This window comes from Ascaphus truei, chromosome 6, assembly GCF_040206685.1.
Source record: "Ascaphus truei isolate aAscTru1 chromosome 6, aAscTru1.hap1, whole genome shotgun sequence".
In the NCBI taxonomy this organism is placed as follows: Eukaryota; Metazoa; Chordata; class Amphibia; order Anura; family Ascaphidae; genus Ascaphus; species Ascaphus truei.
Window position 1 is genome coordinate 11771865 of NC_134488.1, and position 23340 is coordinate 11795204.

Genomic DNA, 23340 nt, shown 5'->3' on the forward strand with positions numbered 1-23340 from the left:
CTTCCAGAAGTAACTCCCTTTAGAGAGGTCCTTTTTACCGCTGACAGCTGGTCTTGTCTTCATACGATCCCTTCTGGACACAGCTGGGGGCAATCTTCTTTGCCTCTGTTATTGCACTGACAGTGCTTAGTCTTTTGCAGAGATGCCAACCACGATGCCTATCTACTTTACCACCAGGTGTGTGGCTGAAAGCAGTGGTAGCATGCTTGAAACGTGCAAATGCGCGCTGGAGCATTGCCCATATAGAGGAAGGACGGGTTTATTGCTTGTCTTTAGGTTTCACATTTGTGACCACAGCACAGACTTGAAGGTGGACCTTTATGGCTGCTTCCAGAATTATTAATTGAAACGTATCTGCTGGAACCGATGGGAACTCATTAGGTTGTAGGTCAGAGACTCTGGTTCAGTTGGCGATGACGTGCTGCGTGGATGAGTTGAAGTCACTAATCCAGGGAGAAGGAGTGGCTCAGTGAGTAAAGACATTGACTGGCACTGAGTTTTAAGCAGGGGAGCCTGGTTCAATTCCCGGTGTCGGCTCCTTGTGACCTTGGGCAAGTCACTTTATCTCCCGTGCCTCAGGCACCAAAAACATAGATTGTAAGCTCCACAGGACAGGGACCTGTGCCTGCAAAATGTCTCCGTAAAGCGCTACATAAAACTAGCAGTGCTATACAAGAACATGCTATTATTATTATTATTATTATTATTAACCCAGTAGCGTAGTCTGCAGGGTTCTGGTCTGAAGGCACATTGTGCCACTGATCCGTTTCTGTGAATTTCTCGATTCCTTTTCCTTTGTTTAGGAGATATCCACTGGGTGGACGGAATGGAGGCAGAGCTGTCCAACTGTTTGTATTGTCTTTGAAGATCTCTTCATCAATGACCTTCAGGAGATCATTCTCTTCCTTTGGTGGGTTTAGCATGTCATCTTCTGTTGTCTGGACTACTGTACAGCCAAGGCCATTGTCCCATTCCTCTAATATAAAGATGTCTTTGTGGTTCTCAGGGGTATGACCTTGTTTCTCTTCGTTGCTAAGTCTTCCTGTCACTTGGATATGGTAAGACATGGTTTGAAGACGGATGTGTGTCCACATTCCATTACGTTTGTTATTCGGGCATCAATATAGTCTGGTTTGTGCCCTTTGTCCAAGCATACATTGCCCACTATCACACAACCTAGGTCCAGTTTCTGGGCAAATGGGGCGTTATGGGGTCCGTTGCGCTGTTTGCGGATTTTGTTCACTATCAGGATGTTTTTGCCGGGCAGTAGCAAAATCTTGGCATCTTGTTCTATCGGCGGGATGCGGTCAGTTATTCCCCTAAGGTGTGCTAAGAAGTGCTGCATCTTAAGCAAACTCTAAAGTCTCTGAGTAGGTTCTTGCGTTCCTGTATGGGCTTCATTCTAAACTCAAAATACCAGTTAAGTGGGTGTGGTTTCTTGTGTATGGGGCATTCCCTGTTTGGGTCCCCTGTCTCCCTGCTTTAAGCGATAGAATGATTGGGATGTGTAGATGTTGTAGAAGACACGTCTGTCCTGTGGACCGAGATCGTCACTCTGGTGTTACCGTATCTTGTCACCGGTCCTTCATTCTTGAGGTTGCTTGCGCTAGCTGCAGTTGGTGAACCCATGGCGAAGCTGGGATAATTTTTCGTATCAGCTGCTTCCTGAATAAAGCTCAAGAAGAATGAAAAGGGAGGGAAGGTGACTTGCTTCTCCCTTTTGTATTTTGTACCTTTGCGAAGACCATCTTTCTTGAAGGTTGTAAGGTATTTTCTCCAAGATGGATTTGACTCCATGAGCACAGTCTAAGATGTTGAGACCTGGTAGGGCTTGATCAGCTCTTGGCTACTCCAATTCCTTCAGCAGATCTCCGAGCTCTCGTAACTTTGTGTAGTCTTTGACCGAGATTCTTGGGAAGCTGTCGATTCTCTTGAAAAGTGCGCCTTCAATTATCTCTGAAATACCATAGCACTTCTCTAGTCTCTTCCATACTACTACTTGCTCTATTACATCCATACTTCAAGGCCTACTTGAGGGCGATTTATATTTGCTTCCCTGAGTCGATTCACATGCTCTGAAGATTCTTTCCCCAACCATTTGGTTAGCAGGTTGAGTTCTTTCCTTCAATATAGAAATCTGCCATGTGCTCCAGGGTAGATGGAACAAAACAGGATCTGTGTGATCAGTGTGGATCAAGGGAAGGGGAGAGCAAGGGGAGCGAAATCAAATGAGGCGATATCCAAGGGGAGGAGGTGGGGTAAGGAAAATGGGGACAGTGTAAGTCCTCTACACCCTCCGTTGATACCCTCTAGTGTCCTCCTCCCTCACAGAGATAAAGTGCAGCGATCCTGGTGAGATGAAATGTATTCAAGGGTTGAACAGTGGGGAAAGCAACTCTCACCGCTTGATGTATATCCCACTCAGAGCTCCCGCGGCGGGTCAGTCAATGGGGAAACCACCTCTCACTGCTCCACATGTGCTCCTCTCTGAGCTCCCGCGGCGGGTCAGTCAATGGGGAAACCACCTCTCACTGCTCCACGTGTGCTCCGCTCCATGCTCCCGCTATCATCTCCCCCAATCAGTGGCACTGCATGTCCGCAGTGGAAGCTCCTCCCTCTCCCCCCAAACGGGTGCCTCCGAAGACCAAATGCTGGCACAGAAAGAAACAGGCTCCAGGGCACTCCCAAATCGATCCAGATCAATTTTAAATCAAATGAAAAATTGTGGTCCCAGTGTAGAAAAAATGGGAAAAAATCTTTATTGCAGCATACGAAAGTAGACAGTAAAAAACCTCCCACGCGTTCCAACCATGAGTATCATGGTTCTGTGCATTCACTATTTTTACCTTTTATATGTTTCTTGCATCATATTCTATTATGGTTTCTTATTTTAATCAGTACTTAGAGTATTGTTTGATTATACAATCAGTTTCACCTGATTGTGGTTTTTTAATTGTGTAGCACCTATATAGAGTGCTTGTTAACCTCATTTGTTACTCCTTGAGAAAGACCAGTTGTTGGTTGAAACGTGTGGGAAGTTTTTTTACTGTCTCCTTTCGTATGATGCCCTGGAGCCTGTTTCTTTCTGTGAGTTCTTTCCTTGCAGTGAAGTCCAGACTCTTGGTTACATCCTTGAATGTGGACTTCAACACTCTGTTGTTATCAGGACGGTCGTCGAAACTGGTAAGTCCTGTTTTGACCAGATCAGGCTGGATCATGTACTTGCCCATGTCTGTTAGGCCTGATCACATGACCGCTCACATCCAATGGGAGCGAGGGACTAGCCCCGCCTCCCGCTCCGCCTCCGCCCCGCCCCCAGAGCGCGCTCACTGCCTCGCCTGCCAGGACAGGAAAAAGCTTCATTTTGAGCAGGCGAGGCAGAGCAGGAGCGCGGCTCAGCGCGGCTGAACCTGCTATGTCCCAGGCCTTAGATCTTGCTGACTTTGCTGACCTTGATGAATGCCTGATGCACTGGAGCGCTGTGATGCGGGTAACAGGGAGGATGACAGAGAAACAATAGGGAGAGAGTAACATGAGGGGCATACAGTGATGGGGGTGAGCGTGACATTTAGGGTAAGAAGAAAGTGACACGGGGGAGTGACAGCAGAGAGTGGCAATGGGGGAGTTTGAAAATGACGGGGAAGAGGTGTCCCTGTCTTCTACAGTGCAAATGTAGCATGTGTTAATTGCAGCTCCAATGCTTCCTGTGTCACCTGCCGGCCTCGTCTCCACTGCTAATTGGATCCTGGTGTAACACCTTTTCCCCTGGCCAATAAAAGAGGTCACATCAAGGTGTATTGGTTATGTGCAGGCGATGCTCAGCGTCTCTTATTTACCCGTTTCTCAGGGTGCTGGTATTCGTGCAGCGCTGGTACGGTAAGTAGATAGAAGTAATTATAAAGGGCACCAGGAACTTTTCTTTATTTACATGGACAGGCAAAGAACTTCTTCTGTAGGTGCCCACACAGTGTTCCCAAAGATGCACACTGCTTATCACCTCGTTTTCATCCATTGCCAAGTTGATGGCCTTTTAGTTATCCACTGGGTCTCATTGGCAGGGTTCACAACTCGTCACCCTAACGGCACTCTTCAGATTCTCACCCACTGAGTGCAGGGGTGTACAGTATGTATGGGAACCTCACATTCCAGCAGCTTGAGGATGACACTCCACGACTCCCACTAGGAAGCCTCCTATGGAGTACCATGTATGTCCCCTCTTGTGGGTAGGATACATCTCAGGACCATATAGAGGGGCCCTATTTCTAGAAGTGACAATTCCCTGGCTGGAAAGTAACAAAGGTGATCCTACTACTACATACACCATTTCACACTAACAGGAGTCACACTATATACAGTGAGATCCTCCATCTCTGTATCCTCCTGAGAAAGTTCACCTTTCCTGTCTTGCCTTTAAATTCTTCATGGGCAAGCTACCCAGCTACCTGAACAAGCTCCTCACCCCTACCACTTTCAGCACTTATCACCTGAGATCAGACTCCAAAAGACTGTTCATGGTCCCAAGGCTCAACAAAGTATCCGGACGTTCCTCCTTCTCCTACCGTGCACCCCAAAACTGGAACAACCTACCAGAGACTCTCACATCCACCACCAGTTAAAGTTCTTTCAAATCTAAGGCTGTCTCACATTTTAACCTGGTCTGTAACTGTTTCATACGCTCATAATATATATTTTCTTTAACTGTGCACGCAATGTCTTGTATATAATGTATACCCTGTTCATTTATGTAACTGTACTTGTAACCATGTATTATTTGTTTTACTCTGTGCCCAGGACATACTTGAAAACGAGAGGTAACTCTCAATGTATTACTTCCTGGTAAAATATTTTATAAATAAATAAATAAATAAAATCTGAACCTAGAATGTTCTACCCCACTATATATACCAAGCAGTGACATCATTAGTCACCATACTTACGGGGGGTGGGGGGGAGTGGTTTGAGTTCAACTTTGTATCTTATACCCAGTGACAAACTAGACATTTTCTAGAAGGTGAGCATGTCTAGGCTTCTGCCAAATCAATCTACACCAGGTGGTGACTAGACTGTTACACTGTAGCTACCCCTACAGTTAACTCTCTAGGTCTTCCCATTAACCCCTTGAATAAAAGTAGTAATCCCAAAGGGGGTTTACATTGGTATAAGAGGTGGCCATATATAGAATGCCTCGGGCAGAGCTGCAGTAACCCCCACAGTCCCTACAGCTGCATCAGAGCAGGTACTGTAGCATCCCATGGGAGGGGACCCTTTTATTAGAGGGCAGTATTGAAGGTTACTTCCCCAGACTTCTGATACCCTCTCTCACAAGCCACATTGATGAGCATCAAACAATCAGGACAGGGAAATGGGACCCGAATTTGAGGCAGAGATGTGTTTCGTTTAGTTTCTGTACCAGATTCGGATGCTAGAAATGAACTCGTGCGCCGGATCAAACCAAATCGCAAGTGTTTTGGACAGTTTGAATTCTGGAAATCTGGACCCGCTAGTATCAGAGGCATGGGGTTTTTGAGAGTGCTGCTCTGCCCATCCTTAGTATTCATTTGAGATATCTTGAAAACCTGTGTGCTGCTCTTAAGAAGAATCCTGTAATAGCCACTGCATGTAACATGTAATAGCCCCTGCATGGAACATGTAATAGCCCCTGCATGGAACATGTAATAGCCCCTGTATGTAACATGTAATAGCCCCTGTATGTAACATGTAATAGCCCCTGCACGTAACATGTAATAGCCCCTGCACGTAACATGTAATAGCCCCTGCATGTAACATGTAATAGCCCCTGCATGTAACATGTAATAGCCCCTGCATGTAACATGTAATGTTGTTCAAACTGCAAGCTGGAGTGACCTAAAATTAATAATTCAGCACCTTTACAGCTACTGGGTCGGCACAACACACAGCCCCCCTCTCTTCTAGGTACCTGCAGGTCCATTACTTAAAGGTAAACAGGTTAACCAGGCAACCAGCTAACTATTACCTTTTTCTTCCTATTTCTCCTACCAGCCTGTTTGGCAATGAAGCAGTTAAACTCTCACAGGATGACTATACAGTATATCAACAATCAGTTGCAAAGCACACTGCTGCAGCATGAGCCATACATAATGACACTAATTAGATGGGCACAAAGCTGCAGGTTATTGCTATAATGAGCAGTATTTAACCCTTTGTGATTAAACAGTACCCTTGCAATACACACCTCCCCAAAATCAACTCTATAAACACTGCAATCAGATCATACCTCTGCTACAGTTCTATCAGTCTCCCATGTTACTTTTTAACTGTATTAACTCCTATATACATATGATAATCCATAGTGAGCTCCTCCACTAATAGAAGATGCAGAGCTATCGCCTAATTTTCAGCTATGTCAGCAAAAGATGTATACAGCTATCATTCACATTGTTCATTTAATATTAGAAACAGCACATGTATTTCCAGGGCCGCCGACAGGGGTGGGGAAGAGCCCGACCTGGAGGCTGCGGGGGGCCCGGCCAGAGGTCAGGCCCAACTTCTGCATCCTGGCCCCGGCTTTCCCCAGCTGGTGCCTGCCTCTTCCCACGCTGAGCATCTCTCCCCCGCTGGTGCCTGCCTCTTCCCACGCTGAGCATCTCTCCCCCACTGGTGCCTGCCTCTTCCCACGCTGAGCATCTCTCTCCCGCTGGTGCCTGCCTCTTCCCACGCTGAGCATCTCTCCCCCACTGGTGCCTGCCTCTTCCCACGCTGAGCATCTCTCTCCCGCTGGTGCCTGCCTCTACCCACGCTGAGCATTTCTCCCCCGCTGGTGCCTGCCTCTTCCCACGCTGAGCATCTCTCCCCCACTGGTGCCTGCCTCTTCCCACGCTGAGCATCTCTCTCCCGCTGGTGCCTGCCTCTACCCACGCTGAGCATTTCTCCCCCGCTGGTGCCTGCCTCTTCCCACGCTGAGCATCTCTCTCCCGCTGGTGCCTGCCTCTTCCCACGCTGAGCATCTCTCGCCCGCTGGTGCCTGCCTCTTCCCACGCTGAGCATCTCTCTCCCGCTGGTGCCTGCCTCTTCCCACGCTGAGCATCTCTCCCCCACTGGTGCCTGCCTCTTCCCACGCTGAGCATCTCTCTCCCGCTGGTGCCTGCCTCTACCCACGCTGAGCATTTCTCCCCCGCTGGTGCCTGCCTCTTCCCACGCTGAGCATCTCTCTCCTGCTGGTGCCTGCCTCTTCCCACGCTGAGCATCTCTCTCCCGCTGGTGCCTGCCTCTTCCCACGCTGAGCATCTCTCTCCCGCTGGTGCCTGCCTCTTCCCACGCTGAGTATCTCTCCCCCGCTGGTGCCTGCCTCTTCCCACGCTGAGCATCTCTCTCCCGCTGATGCCTGCCTCTTCCCACGCTGAGCATCTCTCTCCCGCTGGTGCCTGCCTCTTCCCACGCTGAGTATCTCTCCCCCGCTGGTGCCTGCCTCTTCCCACGCTGAGCATCTCTCTCCCGCTGGTGCCTGCCTCTTCCCACGCTGAGCATCTCTCTCCCGCTGGTGCCTGCCTCTTCCCACGCTGAGCATCTCTCCCCCGCTGGTGCCTGCCTCTTCCCACGCTGAGCATCTCTCCAGCTGGTGCCTGCCTCTTCCCACGCTGAGCATCTCTCTCCAGCTGGTGCCTGCCTCTTCCCACGCTGAGCATCTCTCTCCCGCTGGTGCCTGCCTCTTCCCACGCTGAGCATCTCTCCCGCTGGTGCCTGCCTCTTCCCACGCTGAGTATCTCCCTCTCGCTGGTGCCTGCCTCTTCCCACGCTGAGCATCTCTCTCCCGCTGGTGCCTGCCTCTTCCCACGCTGAGCATCTCTCTCCCGCTGGTGCCTGCCTCTTCCCACGCTGAGCATCTCTCCCCCGCTGGTGCCTGCCTCTTCCCACGCTGAGCATCTCTCTCCCGCTGGTGCCTGCCTCTTCCCACGCTGAGCATCTCTCCCCCGCTGGTGCCTGCCTCTTCCCACGCTGAGCATCTCTCCCCCGCTGGTGCCTGCCTCTTCCCACGCTCAGCATCTCTCCCCCGCTGGTGCCGGCCTCTTCCCACGCTGAGCATCTCTCCCCCGCTGGTGCCGGCCTCTTCCCACGCTGAGCATCTCTCTCCCGCTGGTGCCGGCCTCTTCCCAAGCTGAGCATCTCTCTCCCGCTGGTGCCTGCCTCTTCCCACGCTGAGCATCTCTCTCCCGCTGGTGCCGGCCTCTTCCCACGCTGAGCATCTCTCTCCCGCTGGTGCCTGCCTCTTCCCACCCTGAGCATCTCTCTCCCGCTGGTGCCTGCCTCTTCCCACGCTGAGCATCTCTCTCCCGCTGGTGCCTGCCTCTTCCCACGCTGAGCATCTCTCTCCCGCTGGTGCCTGCCTCTTCCCACGCTGAGCATCTCTCTCCCGCTGGTGCATGCCTCTTCCCACGCTGAGCATCTCTCTCCGGCTGCTGCCTGCCTCTTCCCACGCTGAGCATCTCTCTCCCGCTGGTGCATGCCTCTTCCCACGCTGAGCATCTCTCTCCCGCTGGTGCCTGTCTCTTCCCACGCTGAGCATCTCTCTCCCGCTGGTGCCTGCCTCTTCCCACGCTGAGCATCTCTCTCCCGCTGGTGCCTGCCTCTTCCCACGCTGAGCATCTCTCTCCCGCTGGTGCCTGCCTCTTCCCACGCTGAGCATCTCTCTCCCGCTGGTGCCTGCCTCTTCCCACGCTGAGCATCTCTCTCCCGCTGGTGCCTGCCTCTTCCCACGCTGAGCATCTCTCTCCCGCTGGTGCCTGCCTCTTCCCACGCTGAGCATCTCTCCCCCGCTGGTGCCTGCCTCTTCCCACGCTGAGCATCTCTCTCCCGCTGGTGCATGCCTCTTCCCACGCTGAGCATCTCTCTCCCGCTGGTGCCTGCCTCTTCCCACGCTGAGCATCTCTCTCCCGCTGGTGCCTGCCTCTTCCCACGCTGAGCATCTCTCTCCTGCTGGTGCCTGCCTCTTCCCACGCTGAGCATCTCTCTCCCGCTGGTGCCTGCCTCTTCCCACGCTGAGCATCTCTCTCCCGCTGGTGCCTGCCTCTTCCCACGCTGAGTATCTCTCCCCCGCTGGTGCCTGCCTCTTCCCACGCTGAGCATCTCTCTCCCGCTGATGCCTGCCTCTTCCCACGCTGAGCATCTCTCTCCCGCTGGTGCCTGCCTCTTCCCACGCTGAGTATCTCTCCCCCGCTGGTGCCTGCCTCTTCCCACGCTGAGCATCTCTCTCCCGCTGGTGCCTGCCTCTTCCCACGCTGAGCATCTCTCTCCCGCTGGTGCCTGCCTCTTCCCACGCTGAGCATCTCTCCCCCGCTGGTGCCTGCCTCTTCCCACGCTGAGCATCTCTCCAGCTGGTGCCTGCCTCTTCCCACGCTGAGCATCTCTCTCCCGCTGGTGCCTGCCTCTTCCCACGCTGAGCATCTCTCTCCCGCTGGTGCCTGCCTCTTCCCACGCTGAGCATCTCTCCCGCTGGTGCCTGCCTCTTCCCACGCTGAGTATCTCCCTCTCGCTGGTGCCTGCCTCTTCCCACGCTGAGCATCTCTCTCCCGCTGGTGCCTGCCTCTTCCCACGCTGAGCATCTCTCTCCCGCTGGTGCATGCCTCTTCCCACGCTGAGCATCTCTCCCCCGCTGGTGCCTGCCTCTTCCCACGCTGAGCATCTCTCCCCCGCTGGTGCCTGCCTCTTCCCACGCTCAGCATCTCTCCCCCGCTGGTGCCGGCCTCTTCCCACGCTGAGCATCTCTCCCCCGCTGGTGCCGGCCTCTTCCCACGCTGAGCATCTCTCTCCCGCTGGTGCCGGCCTCTTCCCAAGCTGAGCATCTCTCTCCCGCTGGTGCCTGCCTCTTCCCACGCTGAGCATCTCTCTCCCGCTGGTGCCGGCCTCTTCCCACGCTGAGCATCTCTCTCCCGCTGGTGCCTGCCTCTTCCCACCCTGAGCATCTCTCTCCCGCTGGTGCCTGCCTCTTCCCACGCTGAGCATCTCTCTCCCGCTGGTGCCTGCCTCTTCCCACGCTGAGCATCTCTCTCCCGCTGGTGCCTGCCTCTTCCCACGCTGAGCATCTCTCTCCCGCTGGTGCATGCCTCTTCCCACGCTGAGCATCTCTCTCCGGCTGCTGCCTGCCTCTTCCCACGCTGAGCATCTCTCTCCCGCTGGTGCATGCCTCTTCCCACGCTGAGCATCTCTCTCCCGCTGGTGCCTGTCTCTTCCCACGCTGAGCATCTCTCTCCCGCTGGTGCCTGCCTCTTCCCACGCTGAGCATCTCTCTCCCGCTGGTGCCTGCCTCTTCCCACGCTGAGCATCTCTCTCCCGCTGGTGCCTGCCTCTTCCCACGCTGAGCATCTCTCTCCCGCTGGTGCCTGCCTCTTCCCACGCTGAGCATCTCTCTCCCGCTGGTGCCTGCCTCTTCCCACGCTGAGCATCTCTCTCCCGCTGGTGCCTGCCTCTTCCCACGCTGAGCATCTCTCTCCCGCTGGTGCCTGCCTCTTCCCACGCTGAGCATCTCTCCCCCGCTGGTGCCTGCCTCTTCCCACGCTGAGCATCTCTCTCCCGCTGGTGCATGCCTCTTCCCACGCTGAGCATCTCTCTCCCGCTGGTGCCTGCCTCTTCCCACACTGAGCATCTCTCTCCCGCTGGTGCCTGCCTCTTCCCACGCTGAGCATCTCTCCCCCGCTGGTGCATGCCTCTTCCCACGCTGAGCATCTCTCTCCCGCTGGTGCATGCCTCTTCCCACGCTGAGCATCTCTCTCCCGCTGGTGCCTGCATCTCTCCCCGCTGGTGCATGCCTCTTCCCACGCTGAGCATCTCTCTCCCGCTGGTGCATGCCTCTTCCCACGCTGAGCATCTGTCTCCCGCTGGTGCCTGCCTCTTCCCACGCTGAGCATCTCTCTCCCGCTGGTGCATGCCTCTTCCCACGCTGAGCATCTCTCTCCCGCTGCTGCCTGCCTCTTCCCACGCTGAGCATCTCTCTCCCGCTGGTGCCTGCCTCTTCCCACGCTGAGCATCTCTCCCCCGCTGGTGCATGCAGATTTCAGGCCCAGCTCCAGACGGGAGAGGCAGGCATCAGCGGGGAGAGCTGGAGGCCCGGTGGCAGCGGCAACCAGAGGTATGTGGTGTTTGTAACTGGAGGGGGGGTTCGTGTTTGGGTGTAGTGGTGTTTGTATTGGGGGGGATGTAGTGGTGTTTGCATCGGGGGGGGGGGGTATTGTTTGTATTTGACGGTAGTAGTATTATATATTGGGGGGTAGTGGTGGTTTGTTTTGGGGGAATATTGAGTGTATTGTGGGGGTCATTATTATGGGGAAGGAGTTATGTGGGCAGTGTATGTGGGGGGAGAGCGAATGAGTAAGAGAGGGGGGGGGGAGAGTGAAATACAGAGGGGGGAAAGAAATACAGGTGTGAAAAGGGGGGGCTTGCAAGGCTGCCAACACGGGGAGGGAGGGAGCCCAGTCAAAACTCTAGTCCTGGGCACCAGGAAATCTTTTGGCGGCCCTGTCTCTTTCCATCTGCTTCTTTATTGACAAACTGTGCAGAGCTATCTCGATTAAAATGATCGGTATGGTTAACGCTGCTCATTTACTGGGATATGCACTGACTGGTCACGCAAGGTCACGTATTGCCCTACTTTTTAATGCTTTAAAATGCAGAGCTATTTCTTCAAATATGACTAGGAGAGTCACAGATATTTATTGAATAACGCTGGTCCTTACAATGCCGGATACACAGCTATTTCTCACTTTGAAGGAGCAGTTCCAATTCTGACCCCCTCTTTTCTGTCAATGGATGTGTAGCAAAGGGCCCCAAGAACTGAACCGTGGTCATTTTAGCTCCAGGGAGGCCCTCGTTCCTGTGATACATAGCGGGAACGATGTCTGTACTTCCTTGTATTTAAATCGCCGGCGTCACGGAGGCCAATTGAAAGACCTGTTGGATGACGTGATCACTTCCTATTGGTCCACCTGACACAGGAGATTTAAAACTCCACTTTGGGGATGTACTTTACTGGCGCTACCTTCAGTGGTAAGCATCGCGGGAGCCAGCACCTTTCAGATCTGGGGACCCCCTGACTCCTACCCATGTAAAAAGTAGGAGTAGGGGGCAAAAAATTAAAACGAATAGTTGGAACTGCATGTTTAAGCTTTTGGTATAAATTCCACTATCAGTAGAATATGTCCAGCTACCTGTTCCTCTCACAAAAACTCAACTATTTCTCGCCTTGCTTTTATCTCAGTCTAACGTGCAGATAACTCAGCGCTGGGCAACTCCAGGCCTCAGGGGCCACCAACAGGTCAGATATTCACGATATCCCTGCTTCAGCACAGGTGGCTCAATCAGTGGCTAGGTCTTTGACTGAGCTACTGATTGAGCCACCTGTGCTGAAGCAGGGATATCTTGTAAACCTGACCTGTCGGTGACCCTTGAGGACTGGCGTTGCCTGCCCCTGAGATAGCTGCTAATTTTCTCCTTTCTGCACTCCCTCACCCTGCTCATGATGCAGAGCTAAGGCCTGGTCCTTGCTGACTACTGCAGCGCCCGCTGTGGCAGATGCTGCAGGGACGGGAGCCCTCTCCTCAATGGCGCCGGACCCGCTGCGAGGGAGGGCCACAGCGCTGTGGCGAGAGTTGCTCCTGCTCTCAATAGAATTGAGAGCAGGACTCATGACGGAGCACTAAGCCACGCCCCCCGGCGGTTCAGCCAATGAGGCCGAACCTGCCGGGTGACGTCATGGCTGCGCCCCCATCACTCCCCCACCACGCCCCCCCCCCCCCCCCGGTCTCTCTTCCTGCAGCTCACTGCAGACCGGGGAATCGGTTGCATGCGCCGCCAGTCTCTGGTGGGCGCGCGTGCAGCGGAGGCACTGGGACCTCAGTCTAACTCTCACCTTACTCTTTTCACACACACAAGCATGTGGTGATAAAGGGACTTGTGCAAGATCACAAGGACAGCTAACTGGTATTTGAATCAGGATCACACACTTCAAAGACAGTGAACCCCTTACCAATAAAGTTGCACGTCTGTCATTCCAGGCTTTTCACCTACAATATAATTGTAGATCTGCTAAGCCGACTAATATAGCAAACAACAGCCTGTCATTTGTTCTTTCCAGCGGTTATTAGAAACCCTAAAATATGCATTGGGTCACGACATAGCGCTCATTCTCTTTAATTCATAAGTCGGTCAGAAACCTCACATTTTCAACACAGAAATAAAGGGCAGGTTGCAAGGTGGAAGACTTGTTCAAATAAAAATCAACAAGAAATAAATGTGTATTTTGTAGCTGAGTATGGAAGATGGCCCTTTTAACCCCTTCAGCGCCAGAGGGGCTTTCAACTCATTGGGTTAATATCCACTTTGGCCTTGCAGTTGTAGTGTAATACCAGTCCTCCCTTTATGGTGCCGCTAATAGCACTGAGGGGCAGCGGTGCTGCTCCTGGCTGAAAGATGAGGGATTTATGGATGGGTTCAGAGGACAGCCCTACAGAGCTGCAATTAAGTACAAATTGAATTACAGCCACACCGAGCCAGGGCTTTTACAGCAAAATACAAGTGTAATTGTCTGGAACACAAAACCTGATTGGCTGTTAAGCAGGGGGTGAAAGCTCACTGGCCAATCAGTGCTATAGAATTCCTACCTGGCAGGGAGAAAGTATGAATACAGCTCGTGTGTGTGTGTGTGTGTGTGTGTGTGTGTGTGTGTGTGTGTGTGTGTGTGTGTGTGTGTGTGTGTGTGTGTGTGTGTGTGTGTGTGTGTGTGTGTGTGTGTGTGTGTGTGTGTATGTATGTATGTATGTATGTATGTATGTATGTATGTATGTATGTATGTATGTATGTATATATATATATATATATATATATATATATATATATATATATAGTGCTAAGACTATTACTGAATGAATCACCTCTACTGTATGTACTGTTTTTTTCTGTGTGTCTCTTTGGTAAGTTATAGGAAAGGTTCCCCAGACACTCCTATGCATAATATGGAAAATATTTAAAGTTGTTCCAACTGAAGAAAGGGCCTTCCTTATCCGTCCATTATAAATATTCATAGGTAAGAACATGAAGAGCAGGGCACATAAGGGCTCAAGCATATGAATTTATTATCCACAACCCGACGTTTCGGTTGTACCGAGCATCCTTTATCAGGGTGAGGGCAAGTGTGAAATGCCTCACCAAGTATGACCTTAATCTCATTCTGCTAAGTGGTACTATTACCTCATTAAACTGACATCTTTTTTCGTTTTCTTTTTACAAATTGTCTATGATTTTTTCCCCAGCCTGATCACACATTTCATTATTAACATTTCCAGCCCGTTTATAGTTGCAGAAATATTGAGGCAGACATATTTTTTTTTTTTTGCAAATATGGTCATTGTCATTTTCAAAGAATTGTTCTACACAGTAAGCTCGTCACTCTAACTTGGAATCGCTGCTAAAACTATTGCTTTCTTTTTTTCCTGAGTTAATTCCCAGAGCAGACGCAGAAAATGCAGTGCGTTATTATGGTTTTCATGGTTAGGCTATCAGATCTAAAGATGTTAAACATTTATTACATAACACAACAGTAAAAATGATAAAGTAGGCTAGCTGCATTCACTCAACTCTTGTATAGTTGTTAAACCAGGCTGCACCTTTATGTGCACTTTACAATTAATACAAATATTCTGTTGTTGGCTCCTTTAGCACTGAAGAGGTTAACAGGCTTGGACCATAGTTTTTCTGCCATAATACACCTTCCTGTGATGGAAGACTTCTAGCCCCGTGGCTTCCAGTGCTAGGAGGTGTCTTGTGGCAGAAGACTGCTAAGTCAATATGGCCCTTGATCTCCCCACCCCCCTGATAGCACTGAATATTGCAGTTCAATGGTTGCTTCCATTTAAATCCACAGCGTGGTTTGGAGCAAGAGTGAAATTACAGTGGGTTATTCACTACATTGCATCTCAGAAGCTCAGCCACACAAATCGTCCCTGAGAGGATTACACAACTTTCATTATCTTTCTTCCAACCAGATCTGACCTCCGCTCAAAAATGATCCATACGTTGGACAACACAGGCAAGAGATTGTAATATAGGAAGAGACAGAGAAAGAATGGATAGGGAGTGATCAGGATATCTAATAGCAGTGTTGCAGATTAAGAATTAATTGATGAAGTCCACAGGAAAGTTATTCACAGGCATTGTAATAAAAGTAAAATAATCATCCAATGTATGAAGACATTTCTGTCCGACAAAAGTATTGCGGCCTGCAGAAAATTCAGAAGCAATATAAAGCAGATGGTAGAGATAAAAAGAGAAAGGATAGGTAAGAGGTAAACCATGATCCTGCACTTGCATATCACATTAGTGTGATGACATACTATGGTACTGTACTTTGGTTCAGTATTGTAGATGGTTACCTTGCACAATGAGATGTACGCGGGAGGTTTTGGGGTGATTGTCTGTCTGTACAGAGCAAGTGTAGGGTCCATCGTCGTAAATGTCCACATTCTGGATCTTGATGCTGTACTGGCTCTTGGTATTGGCCAGAAGAACCACACGGGGGTCTATAGACCACTTGTCATTGCCAGTGTATAATATGGTGCTGCGATTGAGCCAGGCCACCCGTGTCACCCTACTGTCCACTATGCACCTGTAGAGAGAGAAGGAGAACTTTGTTAGTTGGCTGGAAATGCACATAGATGGGCATCATACTGTAAGCATTTTATGGATAACTTACTAAAAGTATTCAGTTATTATCGTATGCTTTCAACAGATCACCGAAGTGTTGGGATAGCAAGCAGTAAGAGCTACTGCACTCTCAGGACTAACCAACTTTGTTGGCCTACTGCTATTTTTGGATTTATCACGTATGCTTCTCCTAGAGCTGTAAGGATCACTGTTGGAAGTGTGAATATTCCATACTAGACTGAGATTGTCTGCTTTTGCATCAATGTATTTGAGAAGGAGATGTGGGTAGAGGTGTTGGTTTTGCACACACATACTTAAGGGTTCAACTCCTGGCTGGGCAAGTTCCCCTCAATAACATATATTGATGCATATCTATCTAGCTTATGAAAATGGATTAATAGCTTTAACTCTTGTATGTCAGGATTAGCTCTGCTGCATTCAAGCTCCACATGTTTTGAAAAGTATGAAAAAAGAGAGATTTAGTGGTGAGAAAATGCCAGACACAAAGGCCCCTAATCAAGAAGCTGTGAAGTTGCTTCCCAGCTCCAATCAAATCAACAGGTCTAAAATCTTCTCCAGCACAAAGAAGCTACTTTATAGCACATTGAATAAGGATATAAGGGTCAGCTTCCCTAAAGTCAGAAGTCACATTGTATCTAAAACAAACAGATAAAGACGTCTTCACTGTATATAATATTGAAATGACCCAGATGAAGAAGTTAAGATGGGGAGATTGGCCGCGTGGAAGGGAGTGAGAAAGTGCTCATTAATTGAGTATGCACATGTGCTGTATGTTCCTCAATAAGATCCCAAACAGTCATTATCAGTGAGCCAAGTAACAGTAAAACGTTCTCTCTATTTTTATTCACCTGCCTTACTGTGGCGAACTGCCCTGTGAAGCTGCTTAAATCAGTGCTTTTTCTTCTTCTCACTTTTAGGAACTGCAAAAGCATTTGAAAATGTATTATGTGTTTGCATAATGTGTTTGCATAATTGCTCAAGCACCATATCCTATGTACATAAAAAATACTATTACAGTAAGTCTTATATTTCTCACCTACACTAACCGTATACTGTGTGTGTGTGTGTGTGTGTATATATGTGTATATATATATATATATATATATATATATGTATATATTATCAGTGTTTGACAAACCTATACATTTGCACGCCCCGGGCGAGTGGATTTAACATCATGGCGAGCTCCTATTGGCCCAGGCATCACACGTTTGGTAGAGTAGATTTTTTTTGTTGGGCGAGTAGATTTTTTGGTTATTTGTCGACCACTGTATTATATATATATATATATATATATATATATATATATATATATATATATATATATATATATATATATATATATATATATATATATATATATATATATAGTGGTTGACAAATCACCAAAAAATCTACTCGCCACACAAAAAAATCTACTCGCCACCTAGTATCAAACGTGTGCTGCTTGGGCCAATATTTACTCGCCCGGGGGTTAAATCCACTCGCCCGGGGAGCAAATGTATAGGGTTTGTCGTACACTATATATATATATATATATACTCTGTGCCCAGGACATACTTGAAAACGAGAGGTAACTCTCAATGTATTACTTCCTGGTAAGAAAAAAATATATATATATATATATATATCTCATTACAGTGAAACATTATATTACCCTTTTTGAGTTATGGAATAAATCCTGTGGGAGAATATAGCAGTAAAATGTTCCTCGTTACCAGTATTTTCTCAGGGGCAATATTCCACAGAGCCCTGGTTAAAAAAAACAATGACCTAGATAGAAATGCCACTATTTGCACAATGCTTTCACACTGAAGATGTGATTCTGTTTTATATACTGAAAATCTGCAAAAAGCAAACCAAAAGTGGGCACTTTCTGACAAATACCTTCAATTCCGGTGTGTTCCTCACTGCCTATGTGCTTACATAGAAAAGCTGTGTATATGGGATTTTGATGACCTTATATTTGCACATGATCAACAGTAAAAGGGCAGTCTTCAATTTTTGCATGGACTTAGTGAAACCTAGATTGGGCAGCCCAGTTTCAGGAGCAAATACCATCGCAGTAACATACGAGTGAGTTGCTTGTTCTCCCTGTTCTTCCCGTTATAACAATGTGATAGCTCTAGTGAGCAAAGCATGTTTGTGCCGTTAATATTCTACAACAGTGGTTTTTAACCTTTTTTTGGTTAAGGAACCCTAGAAATATATTGTGAAATTCTGGGGAATCCTTCCCTCCCCCTTCCTCCATCTCTCTCTTCTGCCCTCCCCCTTCTCTCTGTCCCCCTGTCTTTCTCCTCCCATTCCTCGTCTCTCTTTCCCTCCCCATCTCTCTTCCCATATATCCCCTGTCTCTTTTCCCCCTCTCCTCATCTCTCTTCCTCCTCTCCCCATCTGCCTCTCTCTCTCTGCCTCTCTCTCTCTCTGCCTCTCCCTCTCTGCCTCTCTCTCTCTCTTTCCCGCTTAAATCCCCCTTCTCTTTTTCCCGCTTACACTTCCTCCTCTCTTACACTTCCCCCTCTCTCTCACCTTCTTACACCCCTCCCTCTTTCTTCCCTCTTGCACCCCCCCCTCTCTCTTCCCCTGTTATACTCCCACGTGTGCATTGTGTTTGCCCTGCTGCAATGCGCCACAGGTTGCAATAACGTTGGCTACATCTGAACGAATGGGGATATATTCGCTTTTACAAATAGTTTAATCTGAGATGCTATTTGTATACACTGGATTTCTCTGAACATTTATCACACAGACAATTCTGATTGGACTGAAACTTCCCCACTTTAACCAATGGGATGCAGTGAATGCAGACAATTGAACTCTCCTGGGCATTAAGCTCAAAAGTTGCTACTCTAACTGAGCAAATACAACTGCGTTCCTTGCTGTGCTCTTAGTCAGTGTGACAATGAATCATCTATACAAAGGTTCCATATCATGTATATACAGTCCATTGTGTGCCCACTGTAGTGTAACTATAGGGTTCTCGAAGAGTAGCACACCTACGTGTTTCCACCATTTTGTCCCATATGATTTAGATCATCTTCAAGGAACAAGATTATCTTAAATGTAACATAATGTTGAACTCGATGGATAAGTCTATTTTCAACCTCATCTACTATGTACTGTAGCTTATTGGCCCAAACAGTGTATAATAAATACAACTAATCACTGAGCCGCTGAGTTGCTTCTTTGCAAGAACCTGCAGTACATGGTGGAAAAACCATGTCTATCATTTTGGTAAAGAGAAAAGAATAGGCAGACAGGCGCACTAAGGGACACTAACTCATTTATTTAAATTCCAAAACATAATATAGATAACACAAAGATATCAGTGACACAGGGATATCATAAGACACACCAATTAAAAGTTAAAAACAATGTGAAGGTAGAGAGGGGAACAGGACACTATCGCACCTGCCCTGCGCATTCAAACAGAAAGGGGCCGAACCCAGTCAGTAAACATACCAAATAGCAAGGAGACACGAGGGGTCCTGCACAGCCTCCGCCTGTAAAACTCCACAGGAACACTCTCACGTGACCTCTACGCGTTTCGCACGTAGTGCTTCGTCAGGAGGTCACGTGATGACGCTGTCCCTGGAGATATGTAGCAAACTGCAGCCAATGGATGCCCGAGTGGATGGCCATTGAAAACACCAGGCTGCAGCGATTCATTCTGATCTCACGGCTGCCAGTGGCAAGGCCAACCCTCAGAATCAATAAAAGGTTTAACCCTGTCAGGGTACACTGTCCTGTATGCTGGATTAAATACAATTTTATCCAAAAACACAACTTATTTAAAACATATTTAAAACATCCTTATTAATTGGTTACTAATGAGTTTTAAACCCCCACATAAGGGGGGAGCCATAGCATACAAGAAAACAGTTAATATATTAAAAGATACTGTATATAGAACACATTAATATTCTAAACCATAATACACGGTGTTATAAATCATTAAAAAGATTAAAAAAGGTTAAAAAGGCTAAAAAATATATAAAAAGACAATAGTGTGAAGTCTTATGGACAAAAGAAAGGGGGTGCGTGGAGTCCCTCAGTCAGACGGCAGCAAGAGGGACCCTAATTACAGACAGCATCAGCGCGGAGTGACTTTTCTGCCTATCATTTTTGGTAACCAAACTCCTGTAGTTTAATAAAGGTCAAGAAACCTTAGCTGGTGAAGGGGTTAATATGAGTTGGCTGGCGTAATGCTGTGGTCTCCCTAACGAAGCGTGAAAGCATTCTGGGCATCACTGGACATGAACACAATCCGGCTGATTTACACGCTGCGCTTTATGCCGGCACTCTGCTAATTTCATTACGGGGGGGACTGGAAATTACTACTACAACTGGAAGGACTTCAGCATTGGGCTGATGGGTGTTTGAGTGCAAGGGAGGAGGGAGCCACATGTAGTGCGGTGAAATTACGCCCCGTGGCAGACAATTCCCTGGGCAGAGTGCCAGGCTCCCTTGTCTTTTCCTCTCTCCGGTTACAAAGGTATCCACATCTGCTGGGGCTCACATACTTCAGAGACGCTGCCAAAGGCACACATAATAATATTAATCATTTGCATTGCTACATCACCTTTCAATTTTAAATCACTTTACAATTATGTTTTGTCCGCCTGCATGCAGCCACCTCTAAAGTGGCAGCAAGTTTTGGCAATCTGGCCAAAGCGGGGGAGCAATGTTGCAATCATATAATTTCCATATATTTATATATACTGTATGATTAAAACACACCCACTATGTGTGTGTGAAACATTCTGCCACTTAAGAGGTGGCTGCATGCAGACGGGCATATAGTATAATATTTATATTATAGATAGATATTAGGCACTTTTACTGGCGTTTTAGTTTTTTTTCTAATAACAGTTGTGTGCTGTCAGAACTCAATTGGTTTGGATTTGTTAACAAATATGGAAAAAAATAAAATAATGTAGGAAGATCGAAAAAAAAAAAAAAAAAAGTGGACCAAACGCCTTTTGAACCTTCAATGTTTCGCGAATGTTTCCAGGTTTTTTTCCTCCTTAGGGAACTCAAACGTTTGCCTGGTTTATTACAAAAAAGAATCAGTTTTTCACTCGGATTCGAAAGTTAATTCCAAAGAGCGACTCAAATTTCCAAATGATATTCCAATTTGGTGAAGTTCCGATTTCGAACTGTCCGTGAACCTGCCCGGGTTTCAGAATACTGCAGTATGCCCAGCATACCTCCAAGAAGGGAACGGTTAGGATTGCTACATCTACTGTATGTGTATATAGTATATATACAGGCATACCCCGGTTTCAGGACACTCACTTTAAGTACAATCGCGAGTAAGTACATATCGCTCAATAGGCAAACAGCAGCTGACGCATGCGCCTGTCAGCACGTCCTGAACAGCAATACCGGCTCCCTACCTGTACCGAAGCTGTGCGCAAGCGGGGAGACTATAGAGCCTGTTACAAATGCCTTAGGCCTCGTCCATGGTTGCTGCTTGCTGGCGGAGGCGCGCTGAAGCGCGCTCCCGCTCAGCACTGAGCCCCTACAGCCGCATTTAGAACGGCTTTAGTAGGGGCTCGCCTACGCTTCCGCAAGCGTGCGGAAGCATAGGTCTTACCAGAATTTTAAATTTCAGCGCTCGCCGGAGCGCAGGGCCGGTCACGTGAGCGGTTCGACCCAATGAGGGTGAACCAGCTCCGTGATGTCACTGGCCCGCCCCGGCCCGCCCCCTGACAGTGCGCTGTCTAAGGCCAGGGAAAGCACCCGCTTTCCCTGAGCCTCAGCGTGCCTCAGCACGCCCGCCGGAAGCCTGGACGAGGCCTTATTTACATCAGTTATGCACGTATATGATGATTGCAGTACAATACATGCATCGATAAGTGGAAAAAGGGAGTGCTTCACTTTAAGTACATTTTCGCTTTACATATATACTCCGGTCCCATTGCGTACGTTAATGCGGGGTATGCCTGTATATATATATATAGCTTGTGCCCCAAAACTTGGCCTGGTATTTTGGGTTTAGTTATAAATACTTACGGGTTTTGGTTCGAAACATCTTTTAGGGCCTTAGTTTTGGAATGCAAGGTTCCGGTCGCTTCTGATTTCACAGACCCATCTCACATTCCCATCTTTAATACACATACAATCCTGTATGTAGGAATCAGTTCTAACCGATGCTCATGCTCAAAAAGTAATATGGTTTAAAGTAGGTAAAAAAATACACAGTTTTGTGGAAATAGTTTTGACGAGTCCTAACACGCTCCACTTGTGTAAAGTTTTGGTCCCCAAATGTCTTGCATGTCATGTTGCCTGCTTCTGGGCTAACCCTTGGTTTTGCTGGTGGTGGCGTTCAGAGTGGAGTGGCAAATAGGAGTTGATCGGTGGCAGAATGGAGCTGCTTTCTTTACCGGTGCATCCGGTTCCAAATTAGATTGTAGATATATGGGTCAGCGTTTCATTCTGTGCATACAGCATGGCAAGATACTGTAGTAACTGTAGAGTCTGAAGTTAGATGAGGACATATTGGCCCAAGTGGTTGCCCATTTTCTGTGCTCTAAAACTTTGGAGTTTACACAAATTCTAATGTTATTTGCTAAGAAACTGTCAACACGCGTGTTCTATGACACGCAGCGCTAATGTATGCTTTCAGTGAACTGTATTTATCCTGTGCTTAGCAGCTCCAATGATCTTTAAGAGTAAATTGTCCACTTTGACCTTCCACCAAATAACCCGTATTACTCAAAAGAATCCCCTGGCCATGGCCTGGCCCCATTGCTATGGCAGGAAGTATGTCTGTATGTCTTTATTTATATAGCACCATTGCTATGGCAGGAAGTATGTCTGTATGTCTTTATTTATATAGCACCATTGCTATGGCAGGAAGTATGTCTGTATGTCGTTATTTATATAGCACCATTGAAGTGCATAGCACTTCACAGCAGTAATACACGTAACATAAGCATATAAAATAACAAATAATACTAATAACACATAATGGGAATAAGCACTTGAGACATACAAGTAACATTAGGAAAATGAGTTCCTGCCCTGAATAGCTTACCATCTAAGTTGGAGAAGAAGGGTTAGAGTTATGCTAATAGTTATGGAGCTCTCTATGGTTATGTAAAGTAGATAACTCAGAGACTAGAATATTGTCTGGAGAGAAAAAAATCTTTGCTAAATGCACCTCTAGCTCTTTATAGCTTGTGCCCCAAACATCTGCAATCAATGAAGTAGGGAGACATCCAGTAAATAGCTCATAGGAAATATGCAAGCATTCTGAATGGCTAAATAATCTCTGTTGATAAATGGACTCTAAGTAATATAGTGCTGTAATAGAGGGTTTACCATGGTGTGGAAATAAATCGATGATATTACTGTGTACTATGTTCATGGTATGAAGAGTGGTTTATTTTATTGTCCTTTTGGATTGAAAACACCGGTGCCACTAACAGGACCAGGTTTAGCCAAGTAGTAGCAGTACACTGATCTTCAGTACTTATCAGGAGCTTGGGACACAAGGTGCATGATCGGGGTTTGAAGATGTCCCTTCTGTCCTTATCTGGACTACCGGAATAAGAGGCCAACACGCAGAGTAACATTTCCAGTAGCTGTGGGGTTAATACAAAATCTGTTAGGCCGGGGGTGGGGGGGGGGTAGAGGATGGTGACA

General features: G+C 48.0%; 1 protein-coding gene across 2 annotated transcripts in view; it reads right to left on the reverse strand.

Moving 5' to 3' along the window:
* The window catches only part of LOC142496660 (opioid-binding protein/cell adhesion molecule homolog), a 655940-nt gene that overhangs the window by 36972 nt on the left and 595628 nt on the right, over positions 1–23340 (reverse strand). For both annotated transcript variants that reach the window (XM_075603366.1, XM_075603367.1), the window contains exon 3: positions 15396–15628. In XM_075603366.1, coding sequence (XP_075459481.1) covers positions 15396–15628 — 233 coding nt within the window. The remainder of the gene's footprint in view (positions 1–15395; positions 15629–23340) is intronic.